The sequence below is a fragment of the Vombatus ursinus genome, unplaced genomic scaffold (assembly GCF_900497805.2).
Source record: "Vombatus ursinus unplaced genomic scaffold, bare-nosed wombat genome assembly UNPS02014779.1, whole genome shotgun sequence".
NCBI classification, from domain to species: domain Eukaryota; kingdom Metazoa; phylum Chordata; class Mammalia; order Diprotodontia; family Vombatidae; genus Vombatus; species Vombatus ursinus.
Window position 1 is genome coordinate 3,640,492 of NW_020954557.1, and position 26,869 is coordinate 3,667,360.

Genomic DNA, 26,869 nt, shown 5'->3' on the forward strand with positions numbered 1-26,869 from the left:
TGCTTTTCACATTATCATTCTAGATCATATGTGAAATGCAAACCTATGATTTGTTCTTTTTTGAAGAAGGCATGATTTTTTAATAGTGTTCAAATACCTAGTGCAAAGCATACACCTTTCAGGACATAAATGACTACTTTGACATATGCAACCCAATGAAAATTATATGCATTATTTAAAGAATTCAGCAATATTTCCCGTTTTTACTATTACTAGCATGTCTGTGAAACTACTTTATGCTTAAGCAATGTTTAGAGCGTAAAACTATTTTATTTTATACATGCATCGAATTCCTTACATTATTAGAATTAAATAAGTTGTTCTAGTATGTCATTTTGGTTAGCCATCTGTAAAACCAGCATTGTTGATCAAGAGAGTTTCAATTTCTTAATCTCACAGTGTTTCCAAACAAATAATGAAATGAACTGGGGATGGGAAAAACATAGTAATTTCTGAAAACATGGCACACCATAATTTTGCCATTTTTCTGCAATAAGGATGGCAAATGATTCATGGGGTAAAATGAAATATTTCTCACTGTCATTTCAATAGATCTGAAATTTACAGCTTCTTAACTTCGACAGGAAAAACTCAGCATGCATAAAAATGAATTGCGAATCAATTAATGGTAGGAATGCAAAAACAAAACAAAAAAAAATGAATCTCATTGCTGTAGCGAGAGAACAATTCTAACCAACAGAGCAAATTAAGGAGAGGAATCGCTATTCTAAGGGAAATGGAAGATGGTGGCAGAGAAGGAACTGCTTGCTTCGCCCTTCAAGTTTGACTTAAAGTAAAAGGAGTAAAATCGGTGTGTGTGTCAGATACAGTGATCAAGCTAATTACATTTGCATCACATAGACAAACAGATGAAGGTAGCTTTGTAAAACCAGATTAAAGGTGCCATATTTAGTTAAAGAAATGGAGGGGGGGGAATCCAACATCAAGCTAAATATAACAGCACCAAAAAAATATATATTACTATGAAAAAGTGGCCCCCTACTCTAAAGGAAAATCTCCTTAAGTATATTTATCTTACAGCACCTATGCCCAAAGAAAGTCTACTATCCTCTTCCTGGCATCCATCCCCAAATGAAGGCTTAAATCAATAAACAAAAACAATATAAATTGTAGAAATCAATTTGAAAAGTTTTTAAAACCTTCTAGCTGTGCTATATTACCTAATTTATGAGGGCTGGGTTTTAAGAGTGAGGGTTTTTTCGTTTGTTTATTTTAAGGTAGCAGTTTTTGCTACCATATATAATTAGGTATATTGAGCACATATGCCCAATGGCTAAATCACCTTAGTTCCAAGCTTTTTCAAATATTTATATCAAGTACCAGGCTCTAAATGTACAAAACATTGATTATGGTTTTCATTCTTTATTTCTATTAACTTAAAAATTTGCAGGTATTAGTGAGGCAGGGTAAATACCTTAAATTTTACTGAAACTGTAGATTCAACTGGTTAGGATATAAAAACTCAACAGGTAAGAAGGAACTGGCAGGCAGGATTTGTCCTCTAATCTAGGGTCCTAAGATACAGGGCACTTCAATGCCAAGTGTTTCCTCATCTGTAAAAAGGGGATATAATAGGACCTACCTCCAAGAGTTGCTGTGAGGCCCAAGTGGGATAATAATTGTAAAGTGCTTAGCATACTGCCTGGCTGTATAAATGTTAGTTATTATTATATATACATATATATATATATATATATACACACATATACATATATATGTACACATATACATATGAAAAATTGAAGCTTTGTCCTGTTAATTCCCTTAAGGCAATATTTTACATAGCTCAAACAAATCAATTCTTATAGGCTAAGTAACTAAGGGATTGAAAAACTATACTGAGACTTAGGAAAAGTTCTACATACAAAATTCTCTGCTCTATTTAGTATCTGTGAGAACATCTCCGGAGTTATCAAAGCCCCCTTTATATCTTGCTGTCTGCATTTCTGTTCCTAAGTTAGGTCACTAATCAAGGGCCTAAAAAATAAAGGAAATTCACAAAAGCCTCATTAACTCTACTTAATAAAATAGAAATCCTTTCCTTGTGAGAGTACCATGGATTCTGCTGATTTTTCCAACTTTACCATATCATTAGCTGAATACTGGGACAGGTAAGATGTATTCAGTTTAGACACCAACTAAAAATACTGATGACAATGTTATATTTCCTATTCCTTTGAATATACTAAATTTTGGATTGTTTTTAAAAGGTAAGATCAACATATTCTGGCATATTTTAAATCTTCTAGGATTTGACACAAAAGCTCAGTGGAAAAAAACGTTTTCCACTGACAAGTTTCTTCCAGACATCGAACAGACTATCCTTTGTTACAAGCCTGTCTATAAGCTCATACTTCTAAGTGTTCTCACAACAATTTCATGGAATCTTCCGAAGAGCACATATGCACTTGAACACACAATGCTTTCATGCAGCAGGTCTAAACTATAAGTGCAGGAGATGTTCTCTTTTATATGTGTGAATTAAAAACCTATAAAATAATACAGGCATTCTAAAATTTGTGTTTAAACTGATAAGAGCTTTACTGATTTACTGACAATGAAAATATATAGCATTTTTTCCGTCAGAGCATTTATCAACACTTGGCATCCCTGCACTAACTTGACATGTAAGATGATCAAAATGGATTATGTAATCTTTCCCATTCATTTCTATTGATTTTAGTTATGATAAAATTCATCAGTGTGCATGGGAACGCTTAGTCAGAAAGGCTCTGGTTGACAAAAAACCCAACAGTGCTGTAATAGGCTGGATGTAATTTTAAAACAGGATTGCACAAATACAGAACTCATACCCCAAAGGCTTCAGCTACAAATTAATACAAATAATTCAGGCTATCTCATAAAAATTAAATCTGTCTAATGCAGAGATTTCACTTCTGATATAGCATTGCAAAATTCAGAGCTAGAAAAAATTAACAAGTAAATGTCATTCTAAAAATATAGTTTCTTAAAACATTTTTCAAACTTTTTTTTTAACTTCAGGACTAATCAAAGTTATTTCTGTGACTGCCAGGAACATCAAAATGCCAGTGAATGGACCATTTTAATCAGTTTTATTGATTCATGCTTTCAGTTCTTATTCAGTTAAAAACAAGGCACATTAAATACATCCTCTTATTGCTCTATAAATGCATGCAGCTCATTCTGTATATCAAAAGTAATAAATAATGGCAATAAAACACCAAGACAGTTATAAAAATGACAACCCAGCCTCAAACACAGTATTTAACAGTCCAATCTAGAACAATAACCTACATAATACATAAAAGTGCCACATGTAAAAACATGCAGTTTGTCTATCCAGGCCAGCACAGAGCTTGTAGCTGTCAGTATTTTGTTTCTGGTTTCACACATAATAAGGACAGTTCTCCCCTGGACCACCCATAGGACTGAAATAATGCAAAACAGTACAAAGATACAACTGCATTGGGTTTCACCATTATTACATTCATATGCCAACAGCTTTTTCTTAAATACATAAAATGTGGGATAATTAATTCAATGATCGATCCTTGCATTTTTTAACATCTCACAAATAAGAGTGCAATTTTTGCCATAGAACAAGATACAGCTAGCATTCCACATACCATGAGGAAAGGCCAAACAAAGCCAGAATTTAGCAGAATAAAGGAGCATGCAGTAGAAATCCCGAGGTTCCACTCAAGATACATTGATTGAAAGCAAGAAATGGTACATGGGGTATGTGGCAAACAACTATGGCCTATAAATTAGTCTTCTGTTATCACTATTGCTACAACTATAGTGGGGAAACTAATTTTAGCCATAGCCTATAAAGTGTTCACTACATACAGGATTTTTTTTTCAGCTGAACCTCTTTAAAAAGGATCTCAAAAGTCAGTTTGTGGGACTAACTGGAACAGGTTTCAGGAAGTACTTGATTTGTCCAAAAATTATTATCTGGTAAGCCCTCAAATGTTCATTTAGACATGACACAAAATACTTGTTTGCTTTATTCATAGTTAAAAAAAAAGTTTGGCACCAGCCAATTCCCAAAACAGGTGTCTGGATCTTGTGAAGAAATACAGGTTCAGAATCAGTAGACTTTAGGAGAAAACTGATACAAGACCTCACACACAGCTAAACATGCACAAGGCCTATTTAACAAATGCAGATCTGGCAAAAGGATCTGCAGGTTCCTAAGCAAAAGAAGTCAGTTTCCTACTGTATTAGGTTCAGGGAGATACAAGTCATCATTATCTTGATTTAACTAGAGGAAGAGAAAGAGAGGGAAACCAAACATACAATATTACAATATTTCATCCCAGAGGCACACACGCATAAAAAATATATTTTAAAAATAACTTTTCCGTCTGTTAGAGTTTACTTAGCTTTAGACAGAGAAATTCATAATGTTTTGAAAACAATGCTGAATTGCCCTATTTCAGCCATCATTTATTAAAAATATTGGCTGTAATTTTGAAAGAAAAGAATATCACAGTGACTTCTAGAAGTATCGCTACCTTGGTTTTGGTTTCATACTCCCTTGTGGCAAACACATGAACCTAAGCTCCTTGTGGGCAGGTTGTTTTCCATCTCTGTAGCCTTGTATAGTGCCATGCAAGTGGTAATCACTTAATAAATGTTTACAGAACATAAGTGGTCTTTTTAAAAATTCTATTTTGAGGCATACTACTATTTTTTGAATCTCACCATTCACAGTCTTAATGGTGACATAAATACTAAGAGAGAGGCATTAAGATCTGATCTTATGTTAACAGAAAAGACTGCTGTGCTGTGGTTTGTCAACTTGTGTGCCAGTTTTTTATAACTAAGATTTCCAATCATGGTAGTAAGAGCTGCCATCAAAGTGTGATATTTGCTTCTATATACAGAACCTGATCTTTGCAAAAGCTTCTGTGGGTTCAATTCACACTGGGAAGGGCCAAGGGACAAACTACCAGATGAAGGGAGCACAACTAGAACCAAGTAGCAGCAAAAATATTCCTAAACCGTCCTTACTTAAAATGTCAAGTTTTTTTTCTATAAGAGGACAAAAGGGAAAATACTTTTAAGGATTTAAAAAAAAACAATGCAACTCTGTGCTTGTGGTTAATATTTAGAATCAGAGCAAACTAAGATATTTTATTTCTACTCCCCCCCCCCATTTCTTTGCTAAGTGAGCAAAACCAGTGCAACAGGGATCAGTCTAAACCAATATTAGACAATATCACACACTCATAGGTAAGATCTAGGGCTTGAAACTTGTGCCTTTTTTTTTTAAACATGTGCTTGTAGAAATACATTTCTACCATTATAGTACTACTATAAGGAGATGGAAAATTTGGGCTCATCCTTGCTATATCCAAATGTGCCACTTCCATGCTAGTCTCAAAGCAAAGAAATCAAGGATCTTCCTGGCAACTTCAGCAGTCAAAGAAAACCAGCAGCCACTGAAAAAAAAATGAACTGCCGAGATGAAACTATCACTGTAAGATTCAGTAAATGTCAATGCTATCCTTATCTATACCTGTGATTTGGGAAGCTTTCAGTTTCTCTTTGTAACTTACTCCTGAAACCAGATCTAAACTTTTTTTAGTTTTGGCAGTCACACCTGAGATAGAAAATTGAACAATATTGTGAATGCGAGGCAGAGGGAACAAGGCAGAAGGAAGAAATCCTCAGAAACAGTATCATTTCCAAAGGGGTCATTCTGCATGCCCTTTCTTTTTCAAGAGTAAAGGCTATCTAAAAGTTTAATGAACACAGGTATGTGTCAGCAAATCTCTTCCAAGTTCTTCCTTGAATTTCTGCCAAAACATTCGGCTTTGAGAACTGAGAAAAGCATGTCTAGTCTATCAGGCCAGAAGTACAGTATTAGAATCTGCATGAAAAATAAAGGTAAACTGCCTCTCTTATAGGCTATGCTGAATGGCAAATATGTATCAAGGGCATACACAGAGATATCTTAGAGCTTTGGAATGTTTCCAGTGGTTAAAAAAAAAAAGCAGCTATACACATCCACTAGTTTGGAGAACTAAGAGTTGTTCCTAGTTGTTTCTAGCATAGTGCTTTGTTGCTGTTGTTTTTCCATGTTTGCTGGTTTTTGTTTTTGTTTTGTGAACTGTTCAGACTCACAATCCTCCACAACTCCTATCCACTGGAATGGGAGCTCTTGAACCCAGACTTTCTTCTGCAGTCTTCATGAGTACTGCTAGACGGCTTCCAGATACCATTCCTTTTTGAATAGCGCTCATCAGCTTAAAGAAAAAGCATTTGAGACGTTAAAACATACATATACACCTACACCACACACACACACACACACACACACACACACACACACACCCCACGGCCAGCTCATTCAATTCTGAACAGCACTTTAATAGTTACTAAAACTGTAAGCTGAGATAAATGAGGTCTCTATCAAAAACCATAGCAGGTGCTACAGACAGCAGAAGCAAAAAAAAAAAAAAAAGCTTCCATTTTGGTGAATTTCAAACAGGAAGGGAGGTAGATCATTTCGACAGAAACGTCTATCCAGTAAATCATCTGTCTTTGACAGCTAACCTTACTTGTTACTCCTCTATGTGTTCAAAGCACTTGAGTGTTTGAGAGTATCTTAAATCTTGGATTTTAAATTTCATTTGGAAAAATGTAAAGCAATACTAGAGATAGGATAAAGACAAAACAATCCACATATCAGTGACTCCATATTTAACAAGTGGAATGTGGGTGAATGATAGTGTACTTGACTCCTTCAATATTTCTAAAGTCAAATTCCTTAAAGACTTTTCAAAGTAATTTTCATTTAAGTCCTTGAACTGGACCCAAAGATCTACCTTAAAGAATTAATAAACTCCAGTGCTCAGATTTTAGTTAATTTTTTTTTATCCAATGGATAAAATCAGAATTAGTCTCAAAATTACACGCACTCAGCTGCAAAGGACATTTTCATGTAGAAAGCACTAGGCAATTATGTTGTATGTGTTTTTTTTTCCTTTTTCCTGCCCAAGACTTGCCAGTTTTTTTTTATGATTTGCTTTCCCTCTTTCTATCCTCCCCAATAACTTTTCTTTTTATTTCTTGATAGCTCTGGCCGTTAACCACACCTGAAATACAACTGACTACAGTGCTCTTTAATACATTTACACATTTTGGATTTCACATTTCATCCCTTTTATATATTAACAACTTCCAAGGATAGAAATGGACTATTCAGATCCTAACACCAAAGAGTGTTTCATAAGGCATTATTTCAAAGGTTTGGATTGTTAATTGCAACAGAGCCCCAAAATCCTGAGCCCCCAAGTTGTAGACTCATACATCTATGACTGTTCAAACAAAAGGATTGTCTAGAAATAGTCTTTCTAGTCAATAAGATTAAGATAAATCTAGGCTATATATCTTCAGAAAAAGGAAAGATTTTTAGCCTACTTCCACATCAAGCTAGAATCTACCCTATGTTAAAAAGAAAGAGTCACAGTAGGGGGTGGGGGTTAAAGGGTATAAGACAAACTTTGTTTTCAATCACTTGTGACCATTTTAGAGAAGACATCCCATGCTCATTATTTGGCACAAACCATTAAAACACTAGAAGAACCAGGTGTGTCAACTGACACACGAATTTTTAAATCTTTTTTTTATAATTTACTATAATTTATTTCAATTTCCCCTATCTGTTCAAATGCACTTTAAATACAAAGAATTATAAGTAAATATATAATTTTACTTGGAAATAAAACTTTTCATCCTACCCAGTATGTGCAAATGCATTGCATCAGCTGATATAGCTTGGTCTTCTGAGGTATTCTTTAATTGTGGTCCTTCTAGAGTTTTAACAGCTGAAGACATAAAAACAAATTCTTACATAAATAGCTTATTGCTTAGACTATTAGTCTACAAATTACTTAAACTCTATTGCAACAAATGATCATCTTGAGTGAAAGTTATCTTTTTAACTAGAGTCAATTTGAATATGGTGTCATATCTAAAATACTATCTTCTGTTATGATCCATTGTCAATTTTAAAAGCACTCAAATATCATTTTATATGGAGAAACTATTACAGGTTTCTATGGATCCAATAAGATATATTATCTTTAACTTTTAAAAAAAGGCTTTAAAGTACTTATAGCATTTGTATTTAGAATACAGATTTGTTTTCATGGATAATTGGAAAAGTTAAAGCCTGATCACCAAGAGATTCTATAATAAAACATGTAGAAAGAGCATCAATTTAGCATCAATTTTTTTCAACTATGCTCCATTCAAATTAACTCAAGTACTAAACACCACAACTCATGCCATCTATGATGTTGGATTTCTAAACAAAGCTTAGTGGGACTGGAGTTAGAAGACCTCTGTCCAAATTCTGACTCTGATGATTCATTCCCCATATCAATGAGGGCAAATTATTCAACCTCACGGAATGTTGGTATTCTCATCTGTAAAATGGGGTAGTGATTTTTGTGAAGGAAGCCCTCTGTGAGGCCCTCTTCAAGTACAATGTAAATATTAGTTTTTTCAACACTAAATTTTTTAAAAGGATTTTTAACATGGCAGAAAGTACGTGATTTTACTTGATGGAACATTTTCCAAAAATCTATAAAAATTTTTTTTAATTTTCCTGAAAATTACAAAGAAAAGGCATCATGTGGTTTCCATTTTAAAAGTCAAAATGATAGCCTGGATTTATTTTGAAGCCTGTTTTAGTTAAAGAACTAGGTTTTACAGGGATGAAACTCTTTTTTGTAATGCTGGACACAACCTGTGGAAATTTTTTACATTTAGATTCAACAATGCTCTTATCTGCAGCTCATCTCCAGAGAGACAATTACCATTTCCTTTGCCTTGATCTTGTTTGTTTAACTTGACACAGTGAAGAAAGGGCTGACATTGACCAAAATCCCCAGCATTAATTTACCTCATGTTCGGCATTCATCATTGCCATGATGCAACAAGAACCTGGCAGTCATTTGAAATACCTACCCAAGAAAGACTACAAAAACAAACCTAACCAGTAAGGAACAAATAAACTCTTCATAAGTAGAGTAAGGTAGATAGATACAAATACAGTGCTGGTCATCTTGCTTTATTTTATTTCCTTCTTTAGAGATATTTATGAGGATTAATGATCTTCATGCCCAGTTGCCTTATGGAGTGAAAATGTGAAGTTCCTATCATCAATTAATATATTAAAGAATTGGGACCCAAGTATGGAATTACAAAGAACATAAATATTTGAATTATATGTGATCATAGATAGGGCCTTGAAATTAAAACATACATTTTTTTTTCCCTTTGGGTTGCTTTTCAAGTTTCTTGAAGCATAAGTAATACCTAAAAGCCTACAACACAGTTTTGTTTCTTTTTGTTTTTTAAGTGCTAAATAATGCATATTTAAGATATTAAATGTATCTAAAGACATGTTGGGTCATCTGGTAAAGTTGGGCAATGGCTACTCTAAAAGGGATATTGATCTGTTCTTAAAAAAAAAAATATGGTCCTGGGTTAAGCCCTTAACCCTATTCAGAGCCATATTTAATCTAAATGGCCCAATATATTTGAGTGGTTTGTTCTTTTAATTATGAGAAACATGAATAACTAAGAAAAAAGAAAAAATGTTTTATATCACAGAGGCTCTTCATCAGCTCATATAGACTACTTGAGAAAGCTATGGACACTGATTTTTCTATATTCACAAATATAGATATAGGCAGATAGAAGGCTTTTTCTGATTTCTCCCTGAAACATTTCTAGTCTCCTCCTTCCTCAAGCCCTCAAAATGTTTCTGTATGTGTACATATGTATACACATATATGCTTGTGTGTGTGTGTGTGTGTGTGTGAGAGAGAGAGAAAAGAGATGGATGTGTATGAGTGGGCCTGCATACACAGGTACAGAGCATACTGTCGTGGATGAAAAGAAAGTCTTGAAGCCAGGAAGACCATGTTTAAGTCTCACTTCTGACTGAGTGACCCTGGCCAAATCACTTAACCCCTCAGGTATCTAGGCAATTCTCTAATACTATAAGCAGAAAAGAAGGTATTGATCCTCATTGGAAAGGGAGTTTCCTCACCAGGCAGTTTCCTAAACCAATCAAATCACAGGTCCAATCAAAACACACACACATGCACACACACACACATACACACACACACATACACACACACACACACAAATGCATTTCTGACTTTTAATCTACTTCATTTTTCAGTGGTAAAAGGCAATACCAACTATGTGTACTTAGTGGTCTATTTCTTAGAACAAGTTAAATAATGTGACCTTTCAGAGATAAGAAGATATTTTCAGGTTATTAATTTTTTTTGTCATTTGTCATTTAAAAAAAAAGAAACAGCCACAACTCACCTGCAAAAACTCATCGAGTTCAACCAATCCATTTTTATTCAAATCTACTTCATTGAGAATTTCATGTAGTGTATTCTGATTCATTTGAATATTGACACTCTAAATGAAAGAAAAGTAGAGGTAGAATTAATGAATCACAAATTCTAGCTTTCTATTATTTTAAAGATTCTAAAGTCCAAACAAAGAAAGTTACCTCTAGCACACGCTGAACATCAACTATGGTAATAAAGCCTTTTTGCTCTTTATCAAACATGTGAAATCTCTTTTTGTACCTGAAAAATAATGATCATTAATGGAAAACTTTGCTCATATTAGAAATCTTTTTTAAAATTCGGAGTGAAGGAAATTTAAAAGATGGTGAATGTACCTCTCAATATCAGCAGGCTGTAGGCTAATTTCAGAACAGGGCGTTAGCTGCTCTGACCGAGACTTGTAGCCCATTTCATAGTAAAGAAATCTTGTTGCACAATCAAGTTCCTCCTAAAACACAGATCAAATCCCCAAAGCTCTATCAATCCAATCAATCAACATGTATTTAATAAGCCCTTACAGTATGTGTGTGCCCAGCACCATACAAAGAACTGGAAGCACCAAAGACAAATGTGAAGTAATTCCTACTGTCAAGGAGAGGAAATTCCAAAGTCTAAGTTCTGTTTAAAAATTTCCCCTAAGTTGGGGCAGCTAGATGGCGCAGTGGATAGAGCTCAGGCCTTGGAGTCGGACCTGAATTCAAATCCGAACTCAGACACTTGACATTTACTAGCTATGTGACCCTAGGCAAGTCACTTAACCCTGATTGCCTCACCAAAAAGAAAGAACAAAAGAAAAAATTCCCCTAAAAAATAAAAGGAAGGAAGGAGTATTTCTTCATTGAATCCAAAATTATTTATCATATCTGGTGTCTGTTGGCATCTCAAATATAATGTTAGCAATGGTTTAAAGTGAGCAAGTACTTAATTGAGACGGTACAAACTACTCCAATGCTCATCATTTCACAAGGAGTGAAAATGATGTCACAATATGACGTGGGAATGCAGGAAATCTGGCGTTAGGACTTTGATGGAAGTATTGAAAAAAATAGGATCAAGGGATGGAATAGGATCTTTTCAGTTTCCATCTTATGAGTACATCCATCCATCAATAAATACTTATTGCTTCAGTATATGTGCAAAAAGCTGTACTAGTCAAATAACCAAATAAGTCCCCAGTGACATGATAACATCTAGTTACTTCTCAAAACTACATAGAAAGATGGGTATTCCTGTGCCTTCCCTAACATTCTACAATGTAGAAGGACTGTGGCTTATTGATTCACCACAAAGTTATGGGTGGAATGATCTGAATGTGCAGGAATAGAATGAGAGCCCTGAGATCTGGTTGTGAGGAGATGCTGATTCAATTTGTGCCAGGAATTCAGACTGTGGGAAGTGAGATGGAGGAAGAGAATTCTACGAACTAGACTGATCACATTCCACCCACTGGGAGGCAGTGGATTTATTTTGAATTCTCATTCCTTGGGAGTGTTGGAGGTAAGAGTTTGGGAAAGGATTAACAGATATTTTTCAGCACAAACTAGGTACAGAACTCGTACAAAGAAAACAAAAAGCTTAAATCTATCCTTCAAGCCCTTCTATTAGGCTTGGAATTCAAAAATACCTTTTCTCCCTTAATTTTAATGCCACCTTCTTTGTTAAGCCTTTCATGTGTTTCCTTTCTTTCCCTTCTCAGATTTCCCTTGGCCTGAATCTCTCCTTTGCTTGCACTTCTCCCTATCTTGTATTAAAATTATGTGTGCACACATATGCAGAAAATAGGCCCTTTTTTCTTGATGTCTAACAGTGCTTGGCACATAGTATGGGTTTAATAAATGTTTGTTGAATTTTATTTTGAATTTAATAATCAGAAGGATTGTGGCCCACTGTATACCATTCTGATCACATCATTCACCATATGTTGACTACTATGGTTACAAAGAGCTAGTATTAATTTATTCAACAAACATCGATTATGCATTCACTCTCTGCTAGGCACTCTATAAAGCATTTGGAATATAAAGACAAAAGAAAATAATTTTTGCCCTCAAGAAGTTTATATTTCTGAGGGTAAAGACATAAATACAGATAAATAAATGCAAACCATAGACAACATACACAAACCACATACAAAACAAATACAAAGGAGTAGAGGAGGATGCTAGCAACTGGAAGTTTGGCTTTCAATGCCAAATAGAAATTTATGTTTAATTCTAGAGATGAATGGAAACCAGTGAATCTTCATGAGTAGGGGGTTAATGGAGTTAGATCTGTTCTTCAGGAATATCAATCTGGCAGCTAAGTGGATCAGAAACTAGAGATGAGACAGACTAGAGGAAAGATCACATTAGAAGGATATTAGAACAGCTCAGATGTAAAACAGCTTGTTAGTAGAGGACTGGGTTTGGAATCAGGAAGACCTAGGTTCAAATCCTGCCTCAGAACCTTATTAATTGTGTGACCACAGTCAAGTCACTTATCCTCTATGAGCCTCAGTTTCTTCATATGTAAAATAAGATCCATTCCAATTTTAAATCTACCATCCCATGAAGACAAGGGGAAAGGAAGGGGGAAAGTTATTTATTAAATGCCTACTACATGCTAGCCACTATAGTAAGTGCTTTATAAATATTATTTTATCCTCAAAATAATTCTGTGAGGTAGGTGCTGTGATGATGCCCATTTTTCAGTTCAGAAAACTAAGGTAGACAGAGGCTAGACAACTTTCCCAGTCTCACACAGCTAGTAAGTTTATGAGACCAGAATTTAACTCAGCTCTTCTTGACTCCAGGTCCAGGGTTCTACCTAATTGTGATCCCATGCTGCTAGCCCCAGCTAGGATTGTTAGCCATGTGAGTAGAGAGACAAAAATATTGTGGAGGCAGAATTGAAGAGACTTAGCAACCAGCTGGCTACAGGGAATGAGAAAAAGTCATCCCTAAATGACTCAGATTTTGTAAACCTGAGTGACCAGAAAGCTGTTGGTGCCCCCCAAAAGAAATAAGGAAGTATAGATGAAGGGTCTAAAGTAAAAACAATGAGTTTGAGTCTGGACGTGGTGAATTTAAGTATTTACCTTTTCTATTGTTTCCTCTTAATGCAAATTAAGTCATCCCAATCATTTAGGGCTACAGCTAATGAGTTAGACCAAAACTTGCTCTTGGCCTTGTTTTACAGTGGTTTTATTTCCTGTATGCATGACAATGGCATCAAGGTAGATGAGTAAGTCTGCGCTTCTGAAAATTACTATGGTTGAAGCTAATTGAAATAGATGAAAATAAAGTAATAAAAAACTTTCCTACTGAGACACTATCCTTCTCAGATTCATCCCTAATAGTGATATGTAAGACCACTTCTTTATATCTAAGCCTTGGCTTAGAAAAAATTGGCTTTCTTTTGGCCTGAGGATAGAGGATCTAAAACGAGGCTTCACTGAATAAGCACTTGAAGGTCTGGGAATGGGGCCATCATTTCATATTGCTTGTTAAGAGAATCATCTATAAAAACATTTTTGCTACCAAAGGGGAAAAGGTAATTGGCAGAAAACAGGAGTTTGACTACATGGTACATTCTAAGAAGGTTTTCAATGAAAATGTATAAAGATCTAATGGAGAATGCTCTAACACCCACTAACACAACAGAGTAGCCAAGTGTTTTATCTGAGAGCCAATGTGCTTATTGGAGAGATGTGGTGGTAAAATTCTGTATTCAATACCTTTTTCTTTTCCTCACTCCAATTCAGTTCCCTTCCCATCAGTTCAACAATCTTAGGTAGAGCTTCCTCTGCAGCCTGGACATTCAGAAATGCAAGTCGAGTGCGGCGTGAAATCATATCTACTGCAGTGCATGCATATTCTTTGATTCCATATTTCACCTGTGTTTGACATTTTTTAAAGTTATTTTGTACCCAAAGGTTTAAAGGCAACTGGCCATGTACAAAAAAACCCCCACATAAACATGCATGTACATGAAAGATAAAAGTTTGGTTTTATACTGTTGGGTCACCTAGTTGGTTTAAGATGAGCAGTAACAGTGCCTATGACTTCACTCTTCCTGACAAACCACAGTTTGAAAAGTTGACTCCTTGGAAAAGGAGCAGCTTCGCTCTCAATATAACCTGGCATATATATGCAAATCTCCCCTGCCTCTCAATTGCCATCTTCTTATATGAGCAGAAAAGTGAGTACCCTCTGCTTATGCATAATATGAATACTATTTACTCAATTCTTTTTATTTGTTCTTTGGTCAGATACAGTAGAAAGAGCAACAAATCTCTGTCAGAAGGTAGGATTCAAATCCCAGTTCTATGAGATCTTAGTCCTCAGTTTCTTCACATGTAAAATAGAAGGTTTGGATGAAACACAGCTTCTGAGGTCCTGTTTAGCTCTAAATCTATGACCTATAATTCTTATCCTATCCAACCCTTATACTCCTATGATTTGTAGACTTCTTTAATTTAGTCTCCATAGTATTTCCTGTCTTGGATCGTAAATAACCAAATAGTAAGAATTTTGTGTGTGTGTGTGTGTATGTATGTATGTATACATATATATATATATGTGTGTGTGTGTGCATATATACACACACTTAATACATTCCTTATGATGACAATAAAATTAGCATATCAACAATAAAATACTGATTGAGCACATAGTTGCAAACAGTGCTGGGTGTTATGGGAGATACAAAAAGTATAAGATAATACTCCTGCCCTCAAGGAATTAATATTTATTTCGGGCAAACAATGTATAAACACATGAAAACTTTAAATAACAATTTAAAACATCATAAGAAATATCACAAGGTAGAATGTGAATGTCAAAAGGTGGTACAGATAAGTGCTAGGAGATCAGAAGAGCAAGAAATCACTATGAATTGAAGTGGTTTGGAAAAGCTTAATGTTAGCAGTGACTTAAGCTGGTCCTTGAAGGACAGAAAGAATTTTGTCAGTATCTTGTTATTGCTTTAATTCATATTACTACCCCTATCCTCCCAAATTTTAGAATTAAATGTAAAAGGTAACCACAAAGATGACAGTTGTATGGCCACTTATTTCAGATTCTGGCAGATGTTCAAGAAGACTAAACCTTAGAACCAGCAATGTCTTAATTTGAGGGAGGAGGAGAATCACAATAAAAGTGAGTGGAATTCATCACAGACACCAAGGGAAAATAGGTCATTGAGAAGCAGCCAACCTCATACCTCTGCTTCAATGTATGGGAATTCAGACACAAGCCGTACTCCAACAATGGGCCATCTTTTTCCAGTTACACTTGCTATTTTGGCTACCTCGAAGGCTTTGTCACCATAAGTAGAAGCAAGATGTTGAGCCACCTATAGAAAGGAAATCACATTAGGCAAAGACCTTGAATATCAGCACCTCCTAGGTAAAAAGAAAAAAACAAGCAAACAAAAAACATATGTAAGGACTTCTTGTCAAGTGTTCCCATGGCATGTAACAAATCGGTTTAGGAGAGTATTAGATTTTGATTGTGTAGGAGGACACTCCCTGAGCTCCGGATGCTTAGACTAGCACTAAAGCTAAGAAGCATGTATCACTGTTATCAGTGAGTAATGATACTTCAGCTTCAGTCTACCTCTAGGATCACATCTGAAGAATAGATTCAATTGGTCTTGAGAAGTAACAAACTTAGGATGCCATGCCAACTGTTCAAAAAAATAAACAGATAAAACAAAAGGGGAAAATATAGTCAGAAAATCTATTATGGAATTGATGCAGAAAGAATGCAGGTTATAAGGTGCCCTGAATAAAAGAGAGATTTATTCATTCATTCATTCTCTCTCTCTCTCTCTCTCTCTCTCTCTCTCTCTCTCTCTCTCTCTCTCTCTCTCTCATTAAAGCTTATTGGGTACCATAGTATCGTATTACTCATAAATGTGTACTCAGCAAATGTAACTATGCACAAGAAAGGGCACTCTCTGGCCGATTTTGTTCTTATCATTATCTATTTAAGCAAAGAGGAAGATGAAAAGCAATAAACACATACCTCACTTTCAAGTCCATAATCCTGAACCAGTCTAATGTACAGAGTAGGGCTCCAATCCTTACCACCTTGCAGATAAAGGCCAGTTGTTCTACTTGGCCCAACTTTAAAATTGTGATTTTTGACAGCAGTATCTACAGTATCTTCCGCCATAGAACGGTAAGTTGTCCATTTTCCACCTAAAAACAACATGTATAAGCAAATAAGTCACCAGATTTTGATTTTTTTAAAATTAACCAGTTATTAATTTCATTAGTAATAAAGTGATTCATTTGGTCATGGTTTAGATAGCAATACAACATAATAGCATTAATTCAGATCGCAATAATGGCAACAATTCAGACATTCTTAATGGCATTCATTCAGATCCCACAAGGTAGGAATCTTTTCACTGGAGACCATCATCTGAGCTTCAAGAAACACCAGTTCAATTTCCCATACCTGCTATAGTAATAAGGCCACTCTCACTGGTATCAACAACATGATTTCGAGAGATTGACTGGGTGTCTTTAGACTTCGGATCTGTCACCAGGGGCCGAATTCCACTCCAAGCTGCTAGGACATCTCCTCTTCTCACTGTGGAGAATAAAAATAAAGGCTGAGGGTGGTAATTCATTAGTGCGTCAAGAAAACTCCAGAAATTTTTAAACAGTAGGATGAAGTTACAATCAACAGAAACAGAAGGAAAATAATGTGGACTCAGAAAGGGGAAATAGCTTTAAATATAAGATGGAAATGATTGGCCAGGTGCCAAGTTGGATGGAGAAACAATCTAGAGGTAATAATGAATATGAATTAAAGTAATGATCCTATTAATGCTCAAATGTATTAGCCTGAGCAAAATTATCATTAAAAAAAAAAAGTCTGGCACTTGAGGAAATGCTGATGGGGATCAGATAATAATCAAGAGAAACTAGCTATCAACATCCCACCAGGTAGAGGTACCTGGTAGAAGGAACTGCCCCCCAAAGTACTCCTGAAATTCAAGAACCCCATAACTCATTAAGGACCTTTCTCTTTCCTACTCCTTTTCCTATTTCCTATGAAAGAAAACAAAGTTCCTTTAAAATTTTATTTAACCAGACAAATATAGGGACTGTAGAATTTTTTACCATTTAACAGTTTTTCTTCCTATGAGAATCCTTTCAATATTTTTTCCAAGTCAAGAAGCATTTATTAAGTGCCTACTATGCGCCAGGCACTATTCTTTCTTGTTACTTCTCCTTTCCTACTGCTGCTACCACCTTTATGTTAACTCCTTCCATTTCATGTTTGAGGAATATAGTTTTTAGGGGAAAAGTTTTTTTGAATAGATACCTGTATCCTTTAAGAACATGGCACTGTCTAAATATAATGTATATTTGCATAGATGATCAAAATTTTGTAAAGCACTTCTCTCAAATAACCCTGAGAGGTAAGCAGTACAAGTATGATTTCACGGATGAGAACATTTCATGGATGAGAACACTGGCTCAGGGAGGTAACTTCACCTGCCAAATGTCACCTAGCTAGGGTCAGAGGTCAAAATCATGTGTCTATTGAACTGCAGGCTCACAGATTTGGAGACAGAAATGACCATAGAGGTGATCTAGTTCAATATGCCTCATTTTACAAAAGAGGAAACTGAAGCCCAGAGAGGTTAGTGACTGACCCAAGGTCACATATGTAAAAGGAACAGGGCCAGTATTTGAACTCCAATTCCAACGCTCTTTCCATTAAACTGTAATGACTCTCCAAGTTTAATATTCCTTCCATCACACCATGTGGCCTCTCTGTATGAACTTTCTCCATCATAACAACTGTTTTACCTTAATCTTTTTTGAGATGGTCCCATTTCCACTGGCTCTCTTCTCCTCACTTCTGGTCCCATTCTCTCATTTGCTACTCCTTTCCCTTTGGGGTTTTGCTTATTACTATTATTATCCTTTTTCTCTCCTGCTTTTATCTGGATATATAATCCCTTCCACACATTTTTCCTTCTTAATCAAGCAGATTCCTCTTTGTCTTCCCCTTCATATAGTCCAGTTCATTAGTTTTTAAATTTTCATTTTTACACCCTTTCTCAAAAAGGATTTCTCCCACTCTATTCATTATTGCATCTTCCTTCTATCTACTCTAGACTGTCATTCTCTGATTCATGACCCCTATAACCATCTGATCTCTCTTTTCTTTGTATTCCTCATCCAATCACAGCTTATATTCTAGGCCAAGGGTGGGGAACCTGCAGCCTAGAGACCACATGTGGCCCTCTAGGTCTTCAAGTGTGGCCCTTTGCCTGAATCCAAATGTCACAGAACAAATTTCTCCCCTACTCACTCCCCACTTGCATGTACCCTCCCAGGCTGTAATGTAGTTCCACATAACAAACCCTGATTCAGGTGTCACCAGGTTCTGCTCATAATGCTCCATTCCTGTCACCTCCACCAGATTTCTGCCTTCACTCCTATCTCTTTGTTTATTTATTTAGACAAAAGTTTCTTACTAGTCTTTCTGCTATCATTCTGTTACAGCTGCTGCCTGCATTTATTCACTCCTCTTATATTTGTTGTTTGGGGTATTCAAGAACCAATAACCTCATCAGTTCTGGTTTTATTTCTTTTTGGAAAAGTTCTAAAAATGTTTCAAGTGTCTATTATTGAACATCCATCTTTTTTTCAGAAGTCATCCTGGGCTGCATACTGAACCCCACTGTACTTCAGAACACATTCACTCTTATGTTTTCTGGTAGGTACAGAATAGTCGAAGTTTATGAATTTCCTTTTTTAATTTTTATTTGAAGGTCTTTTTCCTCATTGCTTGCAGAACTTGTTTCTAAATTGAATTGTTAAATTTAATTATTATGTGTCTTGGAGTTTGCCACCTTGTTTTTTTTTTCTGGAGGTGATCTGTGAATTCTTTCAATTAATATTTAATTTTCTGTGTTCAGAAGTCCTGAGTGGTTTTCTTCTATTATATCTTGCACTAATGGTGTTAAGGTTCTTTGTCCTGTCATGCACTTCTGGGAGACCTATAATCCTTAGATTATTCTCAACATATCCTGTCTTCAAGATCAGTATGTTTTGCTTGCATAATGGGTATATTTTCTTTTGATGTTATTGATTTTTTGCTTCTTGTTTTCTAGATTGGCCTTCACTTCTATATACTTGTATTCCCATTCTATTGTTCTCCTTTTTGTTTCTTTGGTGAGTCTTGCCATCACAGATTCCAATTTTTCAATTCTGCCTGTTATTTTTGCTGTGCAGGACATAAACTCTGCTCTCTTAATTCTCTTTTTTCTTTTTAACCACTCAGGAATGCTGTGTTATGATTCCGTGTTCTCTCATTCCACAGGATCTTCTGTTTCATTAAATGGTGGATCATTTCCCTTCATTTTGCAGTATTAGGCATTGAGGCCTAAATATGTTCACGAGATGTGGAGGTCTTTTTTCCTTCTGCTGTTCACATTTTCCTTATTGATTTATCTGCTTATGTTCAAGGTCTTTGCATTTTCTTCTTCCTGAGATCTTTGGTAATTTCTGTTTTTTCCCGCTCATTTTCCCCCATTCATTCTGATGGTGGTTTCCTTAGGGACTCGATCTAAAAGCATCTCAGCATCCTCCCATATTGGACAATTTACCATTCACCAGCCTTGTCTTTGCCTCCAGTGACTTTTGGGTAGGTCAGCACTGGCCCCAGTTGGATTCTGTGTTCCTTCCCTCAGTCTTGAGAGAGTGCTGTACACCCCCCACACACACACACATAAACGGTGTCCTGTCCTGCTGACTTGTCTCACTCTCTTTGTTTCTTAGTTCTCTGACGTGGCACCAGCAGACAGCTGCTGATGGTGATGCAAGTTCTCTACCCTGGCACAGGCAGTTCAGAGCTTTGCCAACATCGGTGCTATGCAGCTGGCCACTCCAAGCAGTCTTTTGATACAGAAGGGCTGAGGCCCCACTGACTATCTGTTGCAGCCTTAGCAAATTTCCATAGCCTAGAGCCAGATTCTCTGTAGTAATGGAAAGAGGGAGTGGGGAGCCTAAGTGTAGGGGCTAAGTTTTGTTATAAGCCTATGCTGGGTTCAGGAGGTAGGGGAGAAGTACTCAGTGAGCTCAGAGTCAGTGAGCATCAGTTCATGGGTTTTAGGTTTTGTTTTTTAACCTTCTCTTAGATTCTGGGTATCCTAGTACATGGAGACAGATGGAGTTGTCTTGTCATTGTCTCATAATTTCTGCGTTAGGGGTTTTGAGGTCATACAGATAAGAGGAAATGTCTAGTCCTCCATCTTGTTGCTCACTTGACCCAGAAGTAATACTTTTGTTTAAAAAAAAAAACCCACTATACTACTTATTAGTGATTTAACCTTAGAGTGTCTGTCTCCTTATTTTAATAGGGTGCAGAAAAAGTAGAATAGACCTAGAAGCACATATTTGTATTTATTCACTTTATATTTATGATGTACATATTTATATATGTACTTATTGTTTCTTCCAATAGAACTTAAGTTCCTTGCAAGTAGGAATTGTTTTATTCACGTATTCAGTACAGTACCTGGCACATTTTGATGTTCAGTCATTTCTTACTCTTTGTGACCCCATTTGTGGTTTTCTTGGCAATGACATTGGAGTGGTTTGCCATTTCCTTCTCATTTCACAGATGAGGAAACTGAGGTAAACAGGGTTAAGTGACTTGCTCAAGGTCACACTGCTAATTAAGTGTCTAAGCCAGATGTGAACTCCCGAACATACTGGAGTATGTCCAAAACATACTCCAGGACTGGCATTCTATTCACTGTACTATCTAGATGCCTGCCTGGCACACAATAAGAGCTTAATAAATATTGATTGATTACTTGTATCCTCAAGGCCTAGCACAGTGTCTGCAACGTTGGAGGTGCTTAATAAATGTTTGCTGATTGATTGAAACTGATAAGTATGAGAAATGGTTATAATTGTGAAGACTTAAGATTAGAAAATAGCCTCAATTAAATGGTCCTAAATACCATAAATCCTTATTGACATCAGAGGGCTACCTAATGGATTTCAAAACTCAGATTAAAAAAAAATTACAATAGTGAAGTTGATAATCTGTTCCTCTACAGCTAAGATCTAGAAAATAATGTTACATATTTCAAGTAGAGGTAGTTAGATTAGACAGATGGGAGAACCTTTCTACTTAAGGGGATGCGAGATACTGAAATTCCATGATGCAGAATTTCCTTTGTGAGGTATCTTAAGACTAGTAGAATATTTTAACTACAACCAGGAGAAAATATGCAGAGAATGTTTTGGGTGATATCTTTAGTTTACTTGGAGAGTCAAAACTATGATGAGGTGTTTTTGGTTTTGTTTGGTTTTTTGGGGGGGATGGAGGTAGGAGTGAGGAAAAAACCTGCAGTAAATAGTACTCTGGTATTTTCCATGTCTATGAATTTCTATCACTGTTCAAATTTGTAAAAGGAAATAAGGTACCACTGATGCACTGGAGAGACCTGGGCAAGAGAGAGGAGATGGGAAGAATGAGAAAGAAAAAGAGAGCTCAATCCTCTGAAAAGAAAGTACTCAAAACCACACAAACATACATAGAAAAACTGTATTTATGTTTAGTATATACATACTTATTGTAGATTCAGTCATTTTTCAGTCTTTATAACCCCATTTGAGGTTTTCTTGGCAAAGATATTGGAATGGTTTGTCATTTCCTTCCCCAGTTCATTTTATAGATAAGGAAACTGAGGCAAACAGGATTAAGTGACTTGCCCAGAATCACACAGCAGTTAATGTCTGAGGCCAGATCTGAACTCAGGAAGATGAGTGTTCCTGATTCCAGGCCCAGCACTCTATCCAGTGAGCCATCTAGTTGCCTCTAGTATACATACATATATATATATATATATATATATATATATATACACACACACACACACACATGTTATATATACACACACATGTTATATGTATATACACACATACATATATAGTGTATATATATATATATATGTATATACATGTACAACAGTGTGTGTGTGTGTGTGTGTACACACCCTCTCTTTTTTTCCCTCCTAACCAAATCAATGGAACTCTGGTAAGGAAAACCTGTTGGTACTCACCCCAATGAGCAACTCTTTTGCGGAAGGACTAAAGGTCAGCATGAAATTCCCAAAGGCTGTGTTCTATTCCTAGATCCTCCACTCTCCTAAGTCACTTCTCGGGCATTTGTTTGTTTTCATTTAATTTTTTTTAATCAACAACAATGTATCATTCTCTCTCTTCTACTTCTCCTACTTTCCCTACCTCCAATGAAAAAAAAAAGAGAAAAACAAAACCCTTTTAACTAATAAACATAGTTAAGCAAAATGAGTTCTCACACTGGTCGTGTCCAAAAGTCCAAAAATGAATCTCCCATTCTGCAATTTGTGTCCATCATCTCCCTATCAGGAGGTAGAAGAGTGCTTGCTTCACTGGTGTTCTCTGGAATCATGGTTGGCCATTGTAGTGCTCAGAGTTCTTAAAGTCTTTCAAAGTTGTTTCTCTTTAACAATATTGTTATCACCATACAAATTGTTCTCCAGGTCGTGCTCCTTTTACTCTGCATTAATGCCCACCTTTCCAGACCAATGTTGTGTTACATCTAGCTATTATACACCTCAACTAAAATAAACTACTCTCTTGGCCCCTGTACACACTTTATACCTTTCTGACTCTGTATAGAATCATGTAGTTAATATCAAGGGTATGATTCATACTTTCCCTCTCCTTCTGCCTATCAAACTCTAACCTACACTTTCAAGCCCAGCTCAAATGTCACCTCTTCCAGGAAGTCTTCTCTTCCCCTACTCCTAGCCCCTGGACATCACCAAGACCATCCCCTGCAGACCTCAAATAACATTCTATTCTCTACCTCTCTAAAGCAAATAGATACCATAGTTATCTATGGATGTGTCTTATTCCCCTCTTAGTCTTTAAGCTTAATGAGGACAGGGACTGTTTTATAAAGACATTATCTTCCCCTAGGACCTATCACATTGTGGGTGTTTGGTATTTACTGAATTGAATCTATCAATATTTAGCAACGCACCTCTCATATATTAGGGAATTAATTTTTTCCAGTCAAACTGAACTGATGGTCAAGTCATGGTACTTTGTACAGTCTTCAAAAAATGTTGGAAGAACTTAACAAAAGGTAAGAATATTCAACTTTTTCAATCATCAGTGCTACAAAATCATTTTCTTTTAGTTATTCTCACCTTCCCCATCAGAAAATTAAATTCTACCTCTTCCTGGTGGTTGTTGCTGTTGTTTCTAATTCTGTGACATTAACATAGCTAGGAGACTCAGATTTAAAATTAAAAGTTAGATCTATTAGGCAAAGATATGAATTTTAATGCCTAAAATAGATAATATGTTTATCCTACCAAGAGATAAAAATATAATTTTAAAAAAACATATGTTTTACGTAAATAGAAATATTGAGTCAAATACTATATACATTGCACATCTGATTGGACAGAGTTCTGGGTTTGGCAGAGATTTAGGAAGATCTGACTTCAGATCCTGCCTCCAACAGCTGATAGTTGTGTGGGCAAATTGCTTAGCCTCCCTCAGCCTCAGTTTCCACATCTGTAAAATGGGGATAAAATAACTATAGGATTTCCCTTACAGGGTGAAATAATTATGTAAAGGGCTTTATAAACCTCTAAGTGATGCATAAACATGTTGCTGTTATCATTACTATTTTCATTACCTTATTTAATCAACAGCACAGAAATCACACTTCTAAAACATTCGATAAAATGCTCTGGGTTTACAATCGGAGACTGCATGCTGCTGGTAGAATTTTAACTCAACTGAATTGAGTTCTTAGTGCCACTTCAATTATATTAACACAGTGTTGAGATTGAATTTATTTATAAAATAAAGAACGTCTGCATGCCAAGTTAAGGAAAATATCAAAATTAAATACTTAAAATATAAAGTAGCCTATAGGGTACTTCATCTTAATTGGCTGCAGTCTCTGTTGCCGGTTTAAAGAGAAGTCTTCAGTAACATCTGAAGGCTCAAGCCAATGCCATACATATACATGAGTCCAAGGCTTCCTACTGAAGATGTTATCTGGGAAATGGTTTTAACTGATATAACTTTGCTTAGAAGCAAATCTGATCACAACTAAAGACCACTAACCACACAGGTACCAATGCTCCAGTGAACAGGTGATCTCAGGGACGTGGGAACTTTTAATACTGCAAATCAGAACAGATTCATTGCTGTCCATCCTGGCTCTCTCCTACCCTTCCTAAGTCTTCTTAGATCTTAGATTCCTCTCCTCTACCAACATGAACTTCTAAGGATAAAAAAAGTGCTTATGGAGAACTAAATGCAAATTGCTGGATTTGAAATCAAGAAGACCCAGTTTCAAATCCTGCCCATGAAACTAACTAGCTGTGTACCAAGGGCAGGTCACTTAATGTCTATGAAATTCTTTTTATTGGCAGAATGGGAGTGATGATAACTGTAGCAACTACCTCAAAGGAATTGGGAGGATCCATTGTGCTTTGCAAACAAACACTCAACTGCATTAGTACCTTAGTAATGTCAAAATAGTGCTAAACTTGGAGCCAGAAGACCTGCATTCAGTTTCTGTTTCTACATTAAAAATGGGAGTTAGAGAGGCATGTAGGGTCATCTAGATCTGTGATTTAATTGATATTGGAAAGCTGTGGTAAGGAAACTCCTATTGATGCAGCCTAGCTACTGTTGTGCCAGTTATATCCTTAAAAGAGTTTATTGGGGTACTGAGATGTTGGGACCACAATAGGGTCACATTCATCCCGTGTCAGAGGCATGACATCTGTTAACTGTACAATCACAGGCAATCATTCACCTCTCACAACCTATTTTCCCATCTGTAAAATGGAAATAATGATTCTTGCATTAATACATAGGATTATTATAAGGAAAGTACTTTTGTGAACCTTATAAACCTTGCTCTCACCTATGTATTTGACAATCCAGTAACAAGTCCTCCTGACTTTTCCTTGAACAAGACACTCCATCACTCAACTCTGGACATTTTCACTGGATGTTTCCCATGCATGAGTTGCTTTTCCTCCTCATCTCTGCCTCTTGGTTTCCCTGGCTTAAAGTCACAGCTAAAATCCCATATTCTGTGAGAAGCTTTTTCTGATTCTTGATAATGCTAGTGCTTCCTTTTATTAATTCTGTGTGGGTCTGTCTGTCTGTATGTGTGTATGTATGTGTATGTGTGTGTGTTTTTGTATGTAGAAAGATGGATATAGACATAGTTTATACAGGATCTTGTTGCCATCCCCCCAATTAGAATGTGAGCTCCTTGAGATTAGGGACTGTCTTTTGCCTTGCTTTCTATTCCTAATGCTTAGCACAATGCTTTGTACCTAGTAGGCATTTAATAAATGTTCACTGATTGGTTCGGAGCTCAGGTCTCCCACAACTGGTAGACCTCAATTCCTCTGGGATGGTTTGGATAACTTCTTCACAAAAAGGACTTGGGAGACTAAGGAGTGGTATTATTGGGAGACACCTTACTTTCTAATAGCATAGGACAGGTGAAACTGTTGCTGAATAATAACAGTAGATGTGTATCAACTTGGAAAAAGGGATCCCCTAGCTGACTTGGTGGTAGGTCTCTGAATGAGGGTGATGAAGAGTCCTGAATTAGCCCCTGTGTTAAAAGAAGGCAGCCCCTCCATGGAGGTCTCTAAGAAGGAAAAGCTTTTGTATCATTCCCCTGATGTTGCTCTTAAAGATGAGGAAACTGAGGCCCAGATGGATGAAGAGACTTACCCAAAGTCACATTGATTCACAGTGAATAGGATGCTTCTTTGTATACTCCACAGTTGTTGATATGGTGCCTTGAACCAAGTAAAAATCAATAAATATTTGCCAAAGGAATGTTGACTCATGAGTGATTTGCGCTTTGGCCTCATTTTCTGCCTGGGTGTCCCTTAACCCAATGGCATATATTTGCAAGTTAGCTGGGAGAGACAGTGTAGAGAATGTTGCAATTGGAGTCAGAAATGACCTTGGTTCAGATATTCCTTCTGACACTTTAACCAAGTCATTTGATCTCTCTGAGACCTAGTTTCTTCATCGGTAAAATGAAAGTGATGATGACAACCTACAGAATTTAGCATTCCCCTTTCCAAGGATCTAATAAAGTAAATCATCTTGAGCAAGATTCTCTAAGCAACAGATGGGAATCTGCAACAAGATAATGTTGTACAATAGAAAGAGCATGGAAATGGAACAAAGCAAAGCAAAGAGTTCCAGAGACAAACGTCCTAAATTCAAATCCCCTGAACACTTACTACATGTGTGACCTTGGGAAAATCATGTAGGCTCTGTTTCCTTATTTATAAAATGAGGGAGTTAGATTAAATGGCCTCTGCGGTCCCTTCCAGATATATATATATATATATATATATATATATATATATATATATATATA

At 36.2% G+C, this 26,869-nt stretch overlaps 1 protein-coding gene across 7 annotated transcripts in view; it reads right to left on the reverse strand.

Moving 5' to 3' along the window:
* Positions 1-2,633: 2,633 nt before the first annotated feature.
* Positions 2,634-26,869, reverse strand: part of LOC114045814 (glycerol-3-phosphate dehydrogenase, mitochondrial) — a 197,641-nt gene continuing 173,405 nt past the window's right edge. For all 7 annotated transcript variants that reach the window (XM_027865997.1, XM_027865996.1, XM_027865998.1 and 4 more), the window contains 8 exons: positions 16,850-16,984; positions 16,412-16,587; positions 15,606-15,737; positions 14,119-14,277; positions 10,739-10,851; positions 10,565-10,643; positions 10,372-10,470; positions 2,634-6,260 (listed from right to left, as the gene is read on the reverse strand). In XM_027865997.1, the coding sequence (XP_027721798.1) occupies positions 6,135-6,260; positions 10,372-10,470; positions 10,565-10,643; positions 10,739-10,851; positions 14,119-14,277; positions 15,606-15,737; positions 16,412-16,587; positions 16,850-16,984 (1,019 nt within the window). In that variant the 3' untranslated portion in view covers positions 2,634-6,134. The remainder of the gene's footprint in view (positions 6,261-10,371; positions 10,471-10,564; positions 10,644-10,738; positions 10,852-14,118; positions 14,278-15,605; positions 15,738-16,411; positions 16,588-16,849; positions 16,985-26,869) is intronic.